General features: G+C 50.6%; 1 protein-coding gene across 1 annotated transcript in view; it reads right to left on the bottom strand.

Annotated features, from left to right (window-relative positions):
- The window catches only part of LOC122384785, a 40647-nt gene extending 33089 nt beyond the window's left edge, over positions 1-7558 (bottom strand). Inside the window, exons 1-2 of the mRNA XM_043372525.1 lie at positions 7458-7558; positions 4030-4616 (exon numbers count right to left, since the gene is read on the bottom strand). Of these exons, the coding sequence (XP_043228460.1) occupies positions 4030-4606 (577 nt within the window). The 5' untranslated portion in view covers positions 4607-4616; positions 7458-7558. The remainder of the gene's footprint in view (positions 1-4029; positions 4617-7457) is intronic.
- Positions 7559-14611: the final 7053 nt, after the last annotated feature.

Genomic DNA, 14611 nt, shown 5'->3' with positions numbered 1-14611 from the left:
TACGTCCAAGCCTTTGAAGGGCGATCTAAGATTCCGAGCAGACGGCGGACATCCGTATATGACAACATTGCAAAACAGGTCATTGACCCAACTCCCTCTCCCTGTTTCAAAGTATGCTATAATTTCCAGCAAATCTTGCCCCAATAATCACGAGTTGTTGCCATCCTGACGGGACAACGCCAACCTGCAACGCACAGCCGTGCCGTGGCTCATCTGACCCGACCCGCCCCCGTCGCGCCGCCGCCGTTGACCGTGGCCATTTCTGGCGCGGCCGACACGGCACCGGCGCCAGCTCAGTGCTGACATAGTACGGGTGTCAGGTGACACCACGACACACCGCCGGAGGGGAGACAGCGCGTGCTGACCTCCCCCGCCCCCCCGGGTCGCTCGGAGGGAGGAGTAGGGATGGAAGGAATGGAGAGGGGTGAGGCCCAGTGTCGTAAAGTTTGCGGTCAATGTGCCGCTAATGTTGCAAAAGGAATACTTGCGCTCAAAACAACGTTGCAAATCAATTTACATACACATACACAATTTATAAAGAAAAAAATGCATGTCTCAATCTACACAAATGTTTTTTTTTAAATCTTAAAGGAAATAGTTCACTTTTAACATGGGGTTTGGAACTGGAATAGCAGTTTTGTTGCTTGCGCTGAGACTAGCACAAATCAGAAGCTTTTACGGCCCAACGATCACCCTAGACGAAGATATTCCATTTTTCGTTCCGAAAAGAGTGCCTTGCAGAGGAATGCGTGCCTTGCTGAGGAATGCAGTCACGTCATCGTCAGCCAATCAGAATGCTGCTTACAGCCGATGGGTTTGTCCTACGCAATATGATTGGTCAACGCGTAATAAGCTTCCGCGTCAAACATTATTTTATATAAAATATAGTTCTTCTTATACTAAAATATAGAAAATAATCCTTTTTGCAAAAACGTTTTGTTTTATTTTCTGATCATTTTGAGCATAAAAAAACATGAATCCATAGCAAAATACTAATTTCAGGAAAGTGAACTATTTCCTTTAAGTCAGTCCAACACTTGCCTTCTGTGGGTCATAGCTCCAAAACCCATTGCCCACGTAATAAATTTCGGATAACAATTTAATATGATTTAGCATTAGGTGAACTGGATCTTTTTTGTCACCGGTTTATAAGAGCAATATCAAAACAAGAAAGCAAACCCGGGAACAGTAAATAAACCAGGACCGAATCACCATATTATTGCTCGAGGACAACACAGGCGCTCAGCCGCTCACTACGTCATCGGCACCATTGCGGCCGGCTGGCGCGCCGCCAGTGCGCCGATATCTCGCCGCCAGTGCGCAGGAAGTGAATCTGACCCGCCTGTGAACGACGGGACTCGTCGGGGACTCCCTGACGCGCACTGTCGCCGACTTGGTCCTGACGACAGCGCTGCAGCGCTATCGAACGACCAATCGATGCACTGAGACTGCTCTGAATGTCTGCAGCCGAGAGCAATGCGGGAGACGGGGCGCCGAACACGCTGTTTGACGAGTGATGTCATTGATAAGCAAGGTGTATGAAGTTGGGCAGAGCCAGCGCTATAAAACAAGCTCCATATTTACCTCATTGTGTCATGATGGCCAAGTCATATTAGCCGTTTTCACAGGACATTTGGTTCGCATTTGGTGGAGATTACATAGGTGCAGATTTGGTTCAGATTTGGTGAAATTAGGCTTTGTGTTTCTAAGAAGCAGTCAGCTATGATTGCTTGTATACCTGCCTCGTCATATCATCACACATTGTCATCTAATGAAACAATGAAATAAACTCATCATATGAAGATATTTGTTATAATAGAGATTAGGTGCAGATTTGGTGAGAATTTGGTGCAATCGCCAGAAAGCGCGTCGTGAAAACGGCTACTATCGCTCTGGCCCAAGGCAAACTTTAAAAAAAAAAGAATGTAATATTGGCACATCACTTAGTAACGAATACCTAGCTACAGCCCTGCTGAAAATCACATTCGAAACAATCTGAGTAATGCTCTTGCATTTGACCTCCCGTCAATATATTTTTCTTTTCTTTTTGGCGGGAGTTATTTTTCAATTAATTTTTGACAACAAGCTTGTATCACCATGATTTTAACGGCGGCGACATCGAGTTTCTTTTGTTCGACTTCGTAGAGACTGTTCATAATTAACTATAAGTTGACCTGGGAAAAATCAGCTTACAATTTTGACCTAAGGCCAAGGTCACGCAAAAGGTCATGTCGCGTATCAGTCGATTCGTAAAGTTTATCTAAGCTGTTGACAAAAAAAAACAGCTGGAGACATCTCATGCCCTGAGATAACCTCAGGGGCATAATAGGGGATCACGGTTGCAAGTTTCCGATTTAGTGTCTCAATGTTTAAGAGTGTTAAGTAAGACTTTCCTCCGAAAGAAGATTTCAATTTTCTCCTATTGGCTTATAATGGAGAAGCCGAAAAAAAAATTATCTGACATATTGCCATCGATATCAAAGTTCCGAGATATACAAATTGTTGGCACCGATTACACCATGCCATTCCCCAATTAAGGCTAGGGAGATAAACTACAGAAATTGCAGACTCAAGAAGTGTTATAGAGGCATGGCCACCTAACCCGCGACCGAATGGGCCTCTCAGCCAACTTCGCCAGGGTGGGGGGCCTTCTTGGCCACACCAGTCACCGGGTTATCATCTCCGAAGGTTAACGAGCTACAAAGACAAGGTAAAAGGCAAGATATAACTCGCTACAAGATCTTTCAGAATCATACGTCATTTGTGATCAGGTGATCGCTGAGGTCACTCGAGGTCGCCGAATGTAAAATTTTCACGAATTCCTGTTCCCCATTTGAACACCTTTTCACAAACCGGCGCATAAGTCGGGAGCCAATAGAGCTACAGCGCTGCGGAAAAGCGCATTCGATAGCCTTTTCAAATGACTTTCTGTGTGTTGCGCTCAGATTTCACCTTAGCCTTCAGAGCACAAAAACTCAAAATTAAACGTTTAAGCGCAAAAAGGTTTTTGTATAGCTTAGGACTAAGAGCTTGTATTCACTGATTTTACCGGCATCACGTTTGACTCGTCGAGACGCGTCGAATGAACAGAGGTCAACTTAAAAAAAATTACCTCAGGCCAAGGTTACGGAAAAGGTCATGTTACATGTCACTCGATTTGCATTGTTGAGCTGAACACATTCATGGAATTTCAATTGAGCGCTCTAGCATATTACTAGCTCAAGTTAGTCAAAAAACTGTTGTAGACATTTCATGACCTAAGATGACCTCATGGGTGACCACGGGGTCACATGTGCAATTTTCCTGTTCAGTGGGTCATGTTCATCTGGGTCCCGATGTTTGAGTGTTTTCGGCCAAATGAGGAGCGTCTCAATTTTCCCCCAGACTTATAATGGCGAGGTCACAAAATTGACCTCACCCTTAGGGCACCGGCATCAAAATTCCGAGAGAAACATATTGTTGGTACTGATTCCCTCATGCAATAGCTTGAGATCGAAACTTCTGGGATGTATACTGTAGGAATGACTGAATCACACTTTTTTAAAGGCATTGTAAGATAACTTGACTTGGTGACATGACCTCATGTGACCTGGGGTTAATATTTATACACACGATGCGAAATTGGTGTATCATAAACTAAACAAAGTTTCTCGGGCGATGCACGCCGCGGTTTTCTTAACACTTGCAAAAAAAACTAGTCAGGTGTAATCAAAAACGCCCCCCCCCCCTCCCACACACACACACACCCGGGCGAAGGTTAACATACCCTGGTGACCTGACCTAATGTAGATACTAGACAGGGTCAAAAAATTTCACACACCATGCAAAGTTGATGAATGGCCAAATCACACCAAATGTGTATGAGGCCACCGTCGTAAAACCGGCTGAAGTGGAGCATTGAAACAGCACCGTATGACACCCTGGATCACCAACCACAACCCCTGATCATCAACAAACTCAAACAGTCAACCCCACGCCGACCTGTCACCCCCAACCCGGCCCGACGAGCGGGCGGACGGCTGTACTCACCCAACCGGAGGCCCTTGGTCCACTGCTGCACGCAGCCGGGGCTGTGCACCTCGGCCAGAGTGCGCGGGTCGGCCACCGGCGCCGGCGCCAGGCGCGGCCGCACCCACACCACCGGCTCGGGAGTGCTCGGAGGCGTCAGCAGGCACGACGGCATCGTCGGCGGCGGCGTCAGCAGGCACGACGGCATCGATGACGGCGGCGTCAGCAGGCACGACGGCATCGTCGTTACCGCCATCGTCTGCCGCGGCGGTGGTGACGGCGGCGAGCAGGCACGGTCAGCGCTGGTCAGCATGACCGTTAACGGCGCCGTCTGCGGCGGCGGCGGCGGCGGCGGCGGCGGCGGCAGCAGCACCCCGCCGTACTGCTCCGCCGGCGGCTGGACGGCCTCCATGCGCGCCGGGAAGAACCCCGGCGCGCAGACGGGCGGCATGAAGTTGAAGTAGAGCGGGTCCAGCGGCGGCGGCAGCAGGCCGCCCACCTCCAACACGGGGAAGTCGCCGTAGAAGGTGCTCGGGGGGTAGCCGTATGAGAACGGTCCACCGGGAGTGGGACCCATCGGCATCGGCAGCATCGCCATCGTTCAGCACCTGCAAAACGAAATAAAAAACGAAAGATAACCAGCTGTTATTCAGAAACCGGTAGTTCGCAGATGATGAAAAGGGTTGATACTTGATTCCTAGCCAAACACTCAACAGGCAACAGAGCACCCCCCCCCCCCACCACCGACGTTCTTTCACGAATGATTGACAACAGCTGACTGAGGCATCAGCTGACGGGACACCGGAAACGAAAAACAAAGTGCATCCGGTAGTGATTTTGTATGGGCACGTGCAGGAAATCAATCAGCGTGCTTCCAATTCAGGAGCATCGGCGCGCGAGCTGTGTGCTAAGATCCGTTCTGCGCATGGGTGGAGCTTTTCCAGGGAAGTTGGTGGGGCAAAAAGTCGTCAAACCCACAATGTCCGATTATAAAGTTGAATAAAATGCCACACTGAATCAATTCCTATCATTACAGACATATTATTTTGCATGAAACAGGCATTCCAAAGCTATTCAATGTCATTTTAAGGCCGGTTATTATAAAACCAGCAAGTTTCAGCACGAACAGAGGTCACACCACAAGGGACGGGAGGGTCAAAGGTATTTGTCGGATGAACGGTTCCGCAAATTTACAACTTTATAGGGGTATTAGCGCACTTTGTGATCAGATATAACAGGGCTGCGGAGTCGGAGTCGGAGTTGGAGTCGGTCGGAGTCGACAGTTCGTCGGAGTCGGAGTTAACGCTGCATGGCTCAGCGTCATGCACTGCAGCTGTTTAAATGACGATACTGCGCTCGAAGTTAGACTTTGTGGGAAAAAAGGTCATTTTGCCAGGGGCCCGGGAACGATTTTCAAGTTGGGGGGGCGAGCCTAAAATGCCTGACATGATGCATATGAAACAGTGGCGTAGCTAGGAGTCTAAGGGGACACGTACCCCCCCCCCCCCCATCGGGTTCAAAGGGACCCTCGGGTCCGAGGGGCCCTGCGGCGCCATTTGACCGCTGAGAGTTAACGATGGCCATATTTCTACTCAGAAGGGCCCCATGGGGCTCGTTAGAGCACCTCATGGACCCTAAATAGCCACACTAAGATCTCCATAAGGGCCCCACGCCGGCTTCTGAGGGCCTTTTGCAGACTTAAAGGGCCCCTCGGTGGTCTCCAAAGGCCCGTTACTGGCCTCTGAGAGTTCTACCGGCCTATGAGGGGCCAGTTCTAGGGGCATTTCCCGCCTGTGATGGTCACACACTTATTTTTCTGCGGGCCCCATAACGGCAACTGTGGGGGCCCTCATCGGCGCCTATGAGGGCCCACACCGGTGCCTCTGAGCGTTTCACACCCCCAACTCCGAGTGCCTACACCAGTGCCTATTAAAGCCCTATATCGGCGGCTCTGGGGACCCAACCAACACCTACGCATCTAAAGGCCACCCACTGGTGACTTGAGGGCCCCACACCGGCGACTCTGAGCCCTGAGGGCCCCCACCGGCGTCTGACAGTACCATGCCGGTCTCCAAGGACCCCACAGGACTTCTTCTGCCGGCCTAAGGGCCCCTTGCCGATCACTGAGAACCTCCTGCCGCCTTGTAGAGGGTTCGCGTCAGCAGCTCAAAAGACCCCACACCCGTCTGTAACGGCTCCACACCAGCGTCTATGAGGGCCCACAGCAACGCCTGTAAGGACCCTCACCGGCGCCTCTGAGAGAATCACACTAGCACCTCAGCGCCCACACCGGCACCTGCATAGTGTATGGCGGCCCCACACCATGATCAGTGCCTCTAAAGGCCCCTTACCGGCGGCTCTGAGGGCCCTTACGCCGGTGATTCTGAGGGTGCTACCGATAACTGAAGGCACCACATAAGCCCTTAGTGTCGCTGAGCTTTAATCCCATACCGGCCCTCCGAGGGCGCCACGTCAGTGCACTCATTGCCCTACACCCCTCCATCTCACCCGGAGCGGGTAAACTGTGTTATACCTATAGCAACGATTTTACCACCGTTGTACGTTATGTATTTCTCAAAGCTGACTCAAGCTGGTACAGTATAAAATCTGGCCTGCCAAACTTATGGCCAAGGTCAGGCCCAAATCAAAGCGGGATGACAATAGCAGATGTTGTCAAATCGACATTGTATCAGCAGAAACCATTCAGATGGCAAGGAAAATGCCGTGTGTTGATGTTTAGATGCATAAAAGAAACAAGAAGGAAAGAAGTCCGGAAAAGGGAGGAAAGATCTTTTCTCGCTGCCTCAATGTTGAGGGGGCGCCGCCCCCTCGGCTCCCAAGTTGGGGGGGCAAGCGCCCCCGCTGCCCCCCCCCCCCCCTGTTCCCGGGTCTATGCATTTTGCTGTTTTGGACGAACGTTTTCAGCGAAAAAAGCTGAAGACGGTGAATTCCCCAGAACCTACTTTTTAATTCTGCATATCATTTCTAATGCATATTTGCAACGAAAATCCTTGGAACGCGCAAGAGACCGTATCAGGCAAGATAAAAAACATCCATTATAATATCATATGTATTTTAATAGAACCGTCCGGAGTCGGAGTCAGAGTTGGAGTCGGGAATCGGAGTCGATTTTTGAAGCCAGAGTCTAAGTCGGAGTCGGAGTCACCCTAAAATCCATCGACTCCGCAGCCCTAAGAAATAGCAGTTATGGTATCCAAGTGACACAAGTACAATATCAATATAGGCTTGGCTAGTACGAAAATGGCATTTTGATGCCTTAATTTCATCGTCCATGCCAAAATACACATCAGCTAATAAGACAAGAGAAATCAATTATCCTTGGTTGAGCCTTGGATGACCACAGTTGCAAAACATGCTTCCCGGGCCCCGCGTGCAGGGACCGGCAAACGCGGCCTCCAGGCGCTATACCCGAATGACAAGGAACTTACCAGCAATTGACCCAACGTAGTTCACCAACCGCACAGGTCACCCTCCGTTGAAACACTAACGAATAGCTAAGACCAACCGACGCTCAACAACACGTCAACGATACTAACGCATTTCACACGGGAATCTGTCACCCTAGCGGTAGCCATCCGCACGAGACGCCCGGGGCGCTGGCCCACGAGCCGTCTCGGGCGCAGCGCCAGCCAATCAGCGACCGGTGGGCGGAGCTTAGCCGCACGGTCGGACACCTGAGCCCGGCTGGTCCCGTCACCTTGCGCCCTCGGTGGTGAGATAGGAAAGCACCTAGTTTCAAAACAAATTCATGTTTGGGATTGCATTGGTTGTCATATTGATTGTTAGGGGTTACCGAGAAAGGCAGCATTACAGGAAGTGTTTTGCGTTGTTCCGGTAGTCCAAGCGCTTCAACAAATATCAATATGGAATGGAAGTCCAATTGGAAGGTTAGTCCGCAGGGCTTACTGATAAGCGCAAGGGGTAGTGGGTAGTAGATGCCTGTTGCAGCGCTTCTGCAGCGTTATGAGATGTCGGGACTGGGGAGGAGGGACTGAATCCCACATGAGTTTGCCAGGGCTGTGCCTTGTGATCGAACGAAACAAATTAGTTGGTGGTCACTTGTCGCAGCAGCAGAGCACGACACGGGATCATACTTTTTCAATTGGTGCCAGATGTCAAATTTCAACATTGGGTGAATGGCGCTGTATGGAGTCTGAAGATGAGCTAATTGTGCGTTCCTCCCCTCCTAGTTGGTCCCGTTCCCTAGGAGAGTCTTCAGAATGGAGTCGGCATACGAACCCTCCTGCGGTTGAATGCTTAGATTGCGGGAGACTTCGAGCTTCGGCAAGAGTTTATTAACATCGAAATAGATGTGTTTAGTGCTCAGTTCAATTAAAACGTTTTTTTATGTCGAAGATGAAGGTTGCGTCCACACCACTTCGGTTATGCATACCGGTAAATCGGCAATTTTGGCCCACGTTTGCCGGTATGGAATTGGACAATGCCTGCCGCTTCTGATTCGCATCGAGCATCAAGCCTGCGTTGCATTGGTCGTACCAATGCAACGCATTGGTACGACCAATGCAACCAATTACGACCAATGTTAAGACATACGAAGTGCACTGTGATCTTATGCCTAGATGTATCTGTCAGGTGTCGCTTCTGGTGTCTTGCGGATGAGGAAGCCTGCTACCTATGTGTAGAGAAGCCCGTAAAGGGCCGTAACCAGTGAGCTCAGAGTTCCTCGTTAGTAAGGAGGCCTGCGGAGTCGATGGATTTTCGGCGACTCCGACTCCGACTCTTGCTTTAAAAAACCAAGGCCGACTCCTACTCCGGCTTTCAAAGGCCAACTCAGGCTCCGACTCCGAGCAGAATTGTCGACTCCGGCCGACTCCAGCTCCGCAGACCTGGCGTGGCTGCGAAGTCGATGGATTTTAGACGACTCCGACTCCGACTCCGGCTCCGGGCGACTTCCTAAATCGACTCCTATTTTGACTCCAACTCCGATCACAACTCTCGACTCAGACTCTGACTCCGCAGTCCTGGTGAGGAGGGATATTTGAGATTTGAGACTCATTCGGGATGACAGGATGAGTCGAACACCTTCATTACGAGAAATAAGAAATCCAACTAAATTAAGCTGCTTTAATCTTTACATATTGGATTCAGCCATCTAAGCGGTCAAATCGGAGGGACATATGTTCCTTCCTGTGTGACTCTTGACTCTTGAGTGAATATACCATTTGCAATTGCATGTTGGTGTGTGCGTCTATCCGGAATAAGACAGAATAAATTATAATCAATGATTTAAGTGGGCCCGTATCTGTGCCTACTGCCTGCTAATGAAAACACTGGGGATCCAGAAAGAGGTTCTTGGACGCTGTGGAGGGACATCATACCCTCCAAAATTTCTTCAAAATCCAAAAACTCATCGGGTCTCGCTTCCTTACACACTGCTGTGCAGTTTACATTCAACTTTTCCCAACAAAATATGTGATTTTTTTATTTTCGAAAAAGGCAGCTATTCGTCGATTTTGGGCGCTGCGGGGAGCATTTGCATCAAATGCCCCCACCCCCTGGATTCACCAGTGAATGGTAAAGGTATGACGGGTATTCGAGTTTGATGTTGATATTGCAGACTTGATCGTTGTTTGATCTGAGCTCGGGCGAACCGAGTTGAAGCCTGACTTTTCCAGAAAACTGATCCCTGTCGTCTGTTGTGATTATTTATCTGAGAGAGAAAAAAATTGCCCCAGTTATTCGCTTGATGCTGAGACTTGACATTTGTTTTCTAGCCTTCGTAAGCATCTTTGGTTCGTATCACCAAAGCATCCAATGCACAATCACAGTGAAGTTAACCGCAAGTCACCAGCTGTGTCAAATCTTCCCAGTCTCCTATCGGTTCAATCCTTCTGCATCCCGTCCCTTCCTGTGACCGGTCACACCGCGGAGCACCTTCCCAGCCGGAAGGGGTGACCGGTGGGGCGGGGGACGGGGGTCCCTTCGACGCCCCGCTGTCTACCCGTCCCGCTCCGGGGCGGGCGGGTAGGGGGACGTGGGGACACGGGGAGCGTGCTCAGCAGGTGTCCCCGGGCCGGGCCGTGGGTGGCCTGTCACGTCAAGCATTACCTCTGACCGATGGACCGGTACCGAAGATGCCCCCTCGGCCGACCCGAGCGGGCACCGGTCAGTGTGACGGCGCGGCGCGGGCTGGGCGGGGCCGACGAGATGGATGGGTTTCAGATGTGCCCTGGGAACACTATCTGAGGCGGGAAGGGTGCTGCCGCCGTCAGGGAGGGGCACGCCCGGCGCCAGGCAGTCTGCCCGGCCCAGTGCCGCGTCCTTTGTCGACAAGATGACAAACCGCAGGAATGTGATTAAATTTGGAGTGTCGGAGGCACGGTGGCATGTCTGACACAGAGCGATTGGTTCGGTTAGGGCGGAGACTTCTCCGTCCAGTCTGTCAGCGAGCATAATGCTTTAACGGTGGTCTGTGGTCAGATGGAGGAAATTTGGGCCCTGCTGCATAGGCGGCGGAACGGGGAGGGCACCGGGGCACCGTGCCCCCCCCCCTTTGCTTTTGGCATTTTAACTTTAGCCCTACGGGCGTTGCATGGAAAGAATGGGACCAAAAGTCGGCAGTGCCCCCCCCCCCCCCCGAAGGTGTTCCGCCGCTACTGCCCTGCTGGGTGTCGCGCCCTTCCCCATACCAGCAGTTTTCGGGAATAGTGGCCAATCGTTACTTACAGTTGCTCGAGGGAAGCGGTTTTGCTGTTTTCAGCGTGTATTGGGTCTCTTTCGTTGAAATAATGATGCATCGCGCTTGCTAACATTATTTGCGACCTGTCTCAGACATTCTATCTGAATGATGACCAGTGAACGAGCCAACCAGAGTAGAGTCCAGGGCTGGCGTTCATGACTCTGCAGGCGCATAATTTCGGCGGTCGTGCTGTTCGTATGGCCCCCAAACGGCCGTCCCACCTCGGTAGGTAAACCACGTGTGGGGAGGCAAGAGCTGAGTGGGATCACAGGTCATGCCATGCGACGATGCCAACGCGCCTTTGACGAAGCGATCTGGCAATCTTACAAAATGTATGGAAGCTCTTTATTATTGATTTGTTACCGGTGTTATTATAAAGTGTGCCTAATTTTCTTTCTCAACTCGCATATCACATCACCGGCTCCAGCGTTGCTTTGTTGCGGAAACAGTAGTCGATAACTTACACCAAGAATGAACAAGTGCGTGGTACGTTTCTGGGTCTGTTTTATGACCTAATTAATTACTGATGAAAGAGCCGTCCGTCTCTGGAGCTGTCGCACGGAACGTGATCTCAGTCAGCCGAATCCAATTCCATGGTCTCTGATTCCCGCGAGCGTCTCCCCTCTCCCCAGCCGTGTGCGTCATATAACTCATATGACCTCCCGACCCGAGCCGCCGCCGTGCCAGCCCGAGCCTGTGGTCGGTCCCCGACCGACGCAGCCCGAGCGAACACCACTCGCCGCACGTCCCTTGGTCGGCGGCCATTGTGGTAAGCCGACGGTGCCGCCTCCAATCATCGTTTTCTGCCAGCCGCCATCACAGTTTCCCGGAAATCCCGCGTCAAAACAAACCCATACACCGCCGCAGAGTGCGTCGCACGTGGCCACGGAGGGTGTCCCTCGGTCCGGCCGCCCGGCCGGCCGGACGGCCCCGGGCCCCCTCGTGTGTTTCTCCGCTAATTACCCTTCCAGCGGGGGGGGGTTGTAGGGGGAGGGACGGTAAGGGGGTGGCGCGGGCCGCTTAGAGGTGCCGCCGGTGTTTGATGTTCGCACGGCGCGCCCCTTTGAAGTCGCCGCCCGACGCGCCGTCTGCCCCGCGGGGTGGGGGCGGGAGGGGGTAGCCAGGGACCAAAGTGGTGGGAAAATCGGACAGGCTGGACAGCGTGCTGATAAGAGTTCATCAGATCATGCCGCGCTGGTACTACCCAATCTGTGAAAGCGCGTGCTGTGGGAAAGAAGTTTTGATGTGCAGCCCTGGCTCCAAAGCAAGGTGCTGGGTGCTGACAGAGCTGAGTGATGACCATTTGCTACATTCAGGCATAACATTTCCAATACGAATCAAGGAAAGATGCTTGTATCTTTCTAGGAGACAGTGCTTTCATAGTCTTAGGTATACAAAGAAACAATACCTGAACAATAAGCCGATATTTTTAGATTCTTATTGGTCTAAGTAGAATATCTTTATCTTATCATTTGAGTTGTATCGCTCATGTTGAACTAGACGAATTCGAATTCATTTGGGAGGCGGCCGAGAAGGTAAATAAAAACACATGGTAAATATACATCCTCATCAGGTGCAACCTGCTTCGAACACTTTCGGGAATTATGAATTATAAAAAAATTACTGGCTCTGGTAAGAAAAGCCCTTGAGATTCTTACAGTACTGAAACAACGTTTTTATCTCTTACCCTTACATTCCATAAACTTTTTACAGATGTATCGACTCTGTTGCTGCTCTCTAAGGAAACATCTTCGGCTATGCTGTCTCTTCAAATGTTTGGATCGTTGAACATTTCTTCACTTTCGCCACAGACATGGTGAGTATCCACAATCCTCATTCTGGAATTATTCGCAGACTTTTATATGCGCCCTGTCTTTGTCAGGTAAGCAAGGCTGTTCAACCTCAGTTTAGGTCGGTTATGTTTCAAGGTGCGTGTTTTACGAGTATTCTTACACCCGATTGACTGTGGCATCTACTTTTCTGCCTAGTTCTACATATCTACTTTTCCATGAGTCATGACAGGTTTAGATCTAAATCGATTTAAAACTGCGAGGAAGGCCGGCTTTTTAGGATAATTTGCTGTCTGTGCTTGAGGATACTCAGCTGTGAAGATTTTCGGTCTGCATTGGATGCATGGTTACGCCATCTCGTTTTTGTTCTAATTTCGGCTTGTAATTTGAATGGGCCAACTTCATTATAGACACCATGGGGCTACGGATCACAAATTGTAGTTTCTAAATTTATAGCTTCGTCTACGGTTCTTTATACATATAGGTACAAGCACTAAATACGGAATCATCCACCGACCAAAATATGCTGTCAAACTCAACATTATTTGTTGAAGCTACATTTTGCTTGGAGGTTTTTCAGTCTACACAAAATAAGAGAATATAACCTAAGAATAACATGGATCAATCCTCTAGCTAGCCGCGCCTTTCGTGGCCCCTCTCGCTCGCGTCCCCTGGCCCTCTGCCCTGGGGCGAGGCCCGCCCGGGGGCGGTGGGGAGGGGAGAGGGGGAGGGACGCCGCCGGACTGGGAGGGTGACGCCGGCCCACGTGTCGGTTGCTAGGTTCTTCACGTCGACCGACCGGCCGACCGCCGCACTACCGGGCGAAAACACGACCGGTCACGTGATCGGCCGCGGGCGGTAGGGACGGGACGGTGCGGCGTCTGCCCCCCCCCCCCTGAGGGCGGGGAGGGGCGCGGGGACTGGGTGGTACGGAGAGGGAAGACACGTGATCCACGCCTGCGGGGCCCGGACGAGGCGTATCTCGCTCGGGGTCCCGCGCCGCGCAGGTGTCACTGCGCGGGTGACATGTGAGACCATAATCTAGAACCGACTGCCGAGTGTTGGAAGCTGGCGAGCGACAACAGGAAAACAAAGCCGAATCGTGTTTCACCTAGTTAGACGTAATAAGACAAGAGGCACGTGTCTTGAGACGGATTAGTTTAATGTATGCGCTTTGAATGTCGTTGACGGAGGCATGCGAGCAGACTCAGCTTACCTATTGATGCAACTTTTTGACGTCATAATGTCATTCAATCATATCCTAATCGTCGTTTTTTTTGGAGACCCATCTGGATACCATTTTTCATTGACATTATGATAATTATTTCATCCTCTTTTCAATTCGAGAAGTTTCACGCAATGTGAATTGGTTTCAGTGGCCGGTTGTCGTTTTGACGACGATGAAATATACCTATCTCACGAGAAGTCCCGAGGCATTGTGAACGCCTCGTGACCACGGACCACTCAATTACCAGTTGCGACGCGAGCGTTCGGTTTCACAGTGGCTACATCAGACTCACGGACGCAGTGGGCAGAGGCTGTCGTGACCTGGTGTCCTATTTGTCACCCATGGGACTGCACTGCAATCAAAGGGCTCTTGTTGCAGTTTATCGAACGTTTCCTGCCTGTCGCCTATGTCGAAAGCTAAATCAAAATATTATACCGGGTGGCCCAGAAAAAAAACGTTCCCAATTTCAAATCAATATTTCTCAGAAAGTGATAAAGATAAAACATTGAAACTTTCAATAGTCAATGCGACATATATTTTTAGTGAATGGTATGATTTTTATGTTATTCGGTCAATTACTTTTTAAACGGTTCGTGTTTCTAGCATGCCATGTGAAAATCACTTTTTTGCTCTGATGTTTACTAAAAATGTGAGTGAACGGGCCACTTCCATCTCGGCACCACGATGACTGCTACTGGCAACTAGTCTCATTGGTGGTTCAGGCCTCAGGGTGACACATTCCCTCTAGCCTTTTTCCTTATTCGGTCGATTTACTATTTGATCTTCTTGAAGGGAGGGCGATCAGCAGTAACCCATGCACCGTGCCACTCCTTCGCCTCGAAACAGGACTTGTGTTGAAACGAA

Source organism: Amphibalanus amphitrite, unplaced genomic scaffold, assembly GCF_019059575.1.
Source record: "Amphibalanus amphitrite isolate SeventyFive unplaced genomic scaffold, NRLGWU_Aamphi_draft 000198F_arrow, whole genome shotgun sequence".
In the NCBI taxonomy this organism is placed as follows: domain Eukaryota; kingdom Metazoa; phylum Arthropoda; class Thecostraca; order Balanomorpha; family Balanidae; genus Amphibalanus; species Amphibalanus amphitrite.
This window is presented reverse-complemented; position numbering and strand designations above follow the sequence as displayed.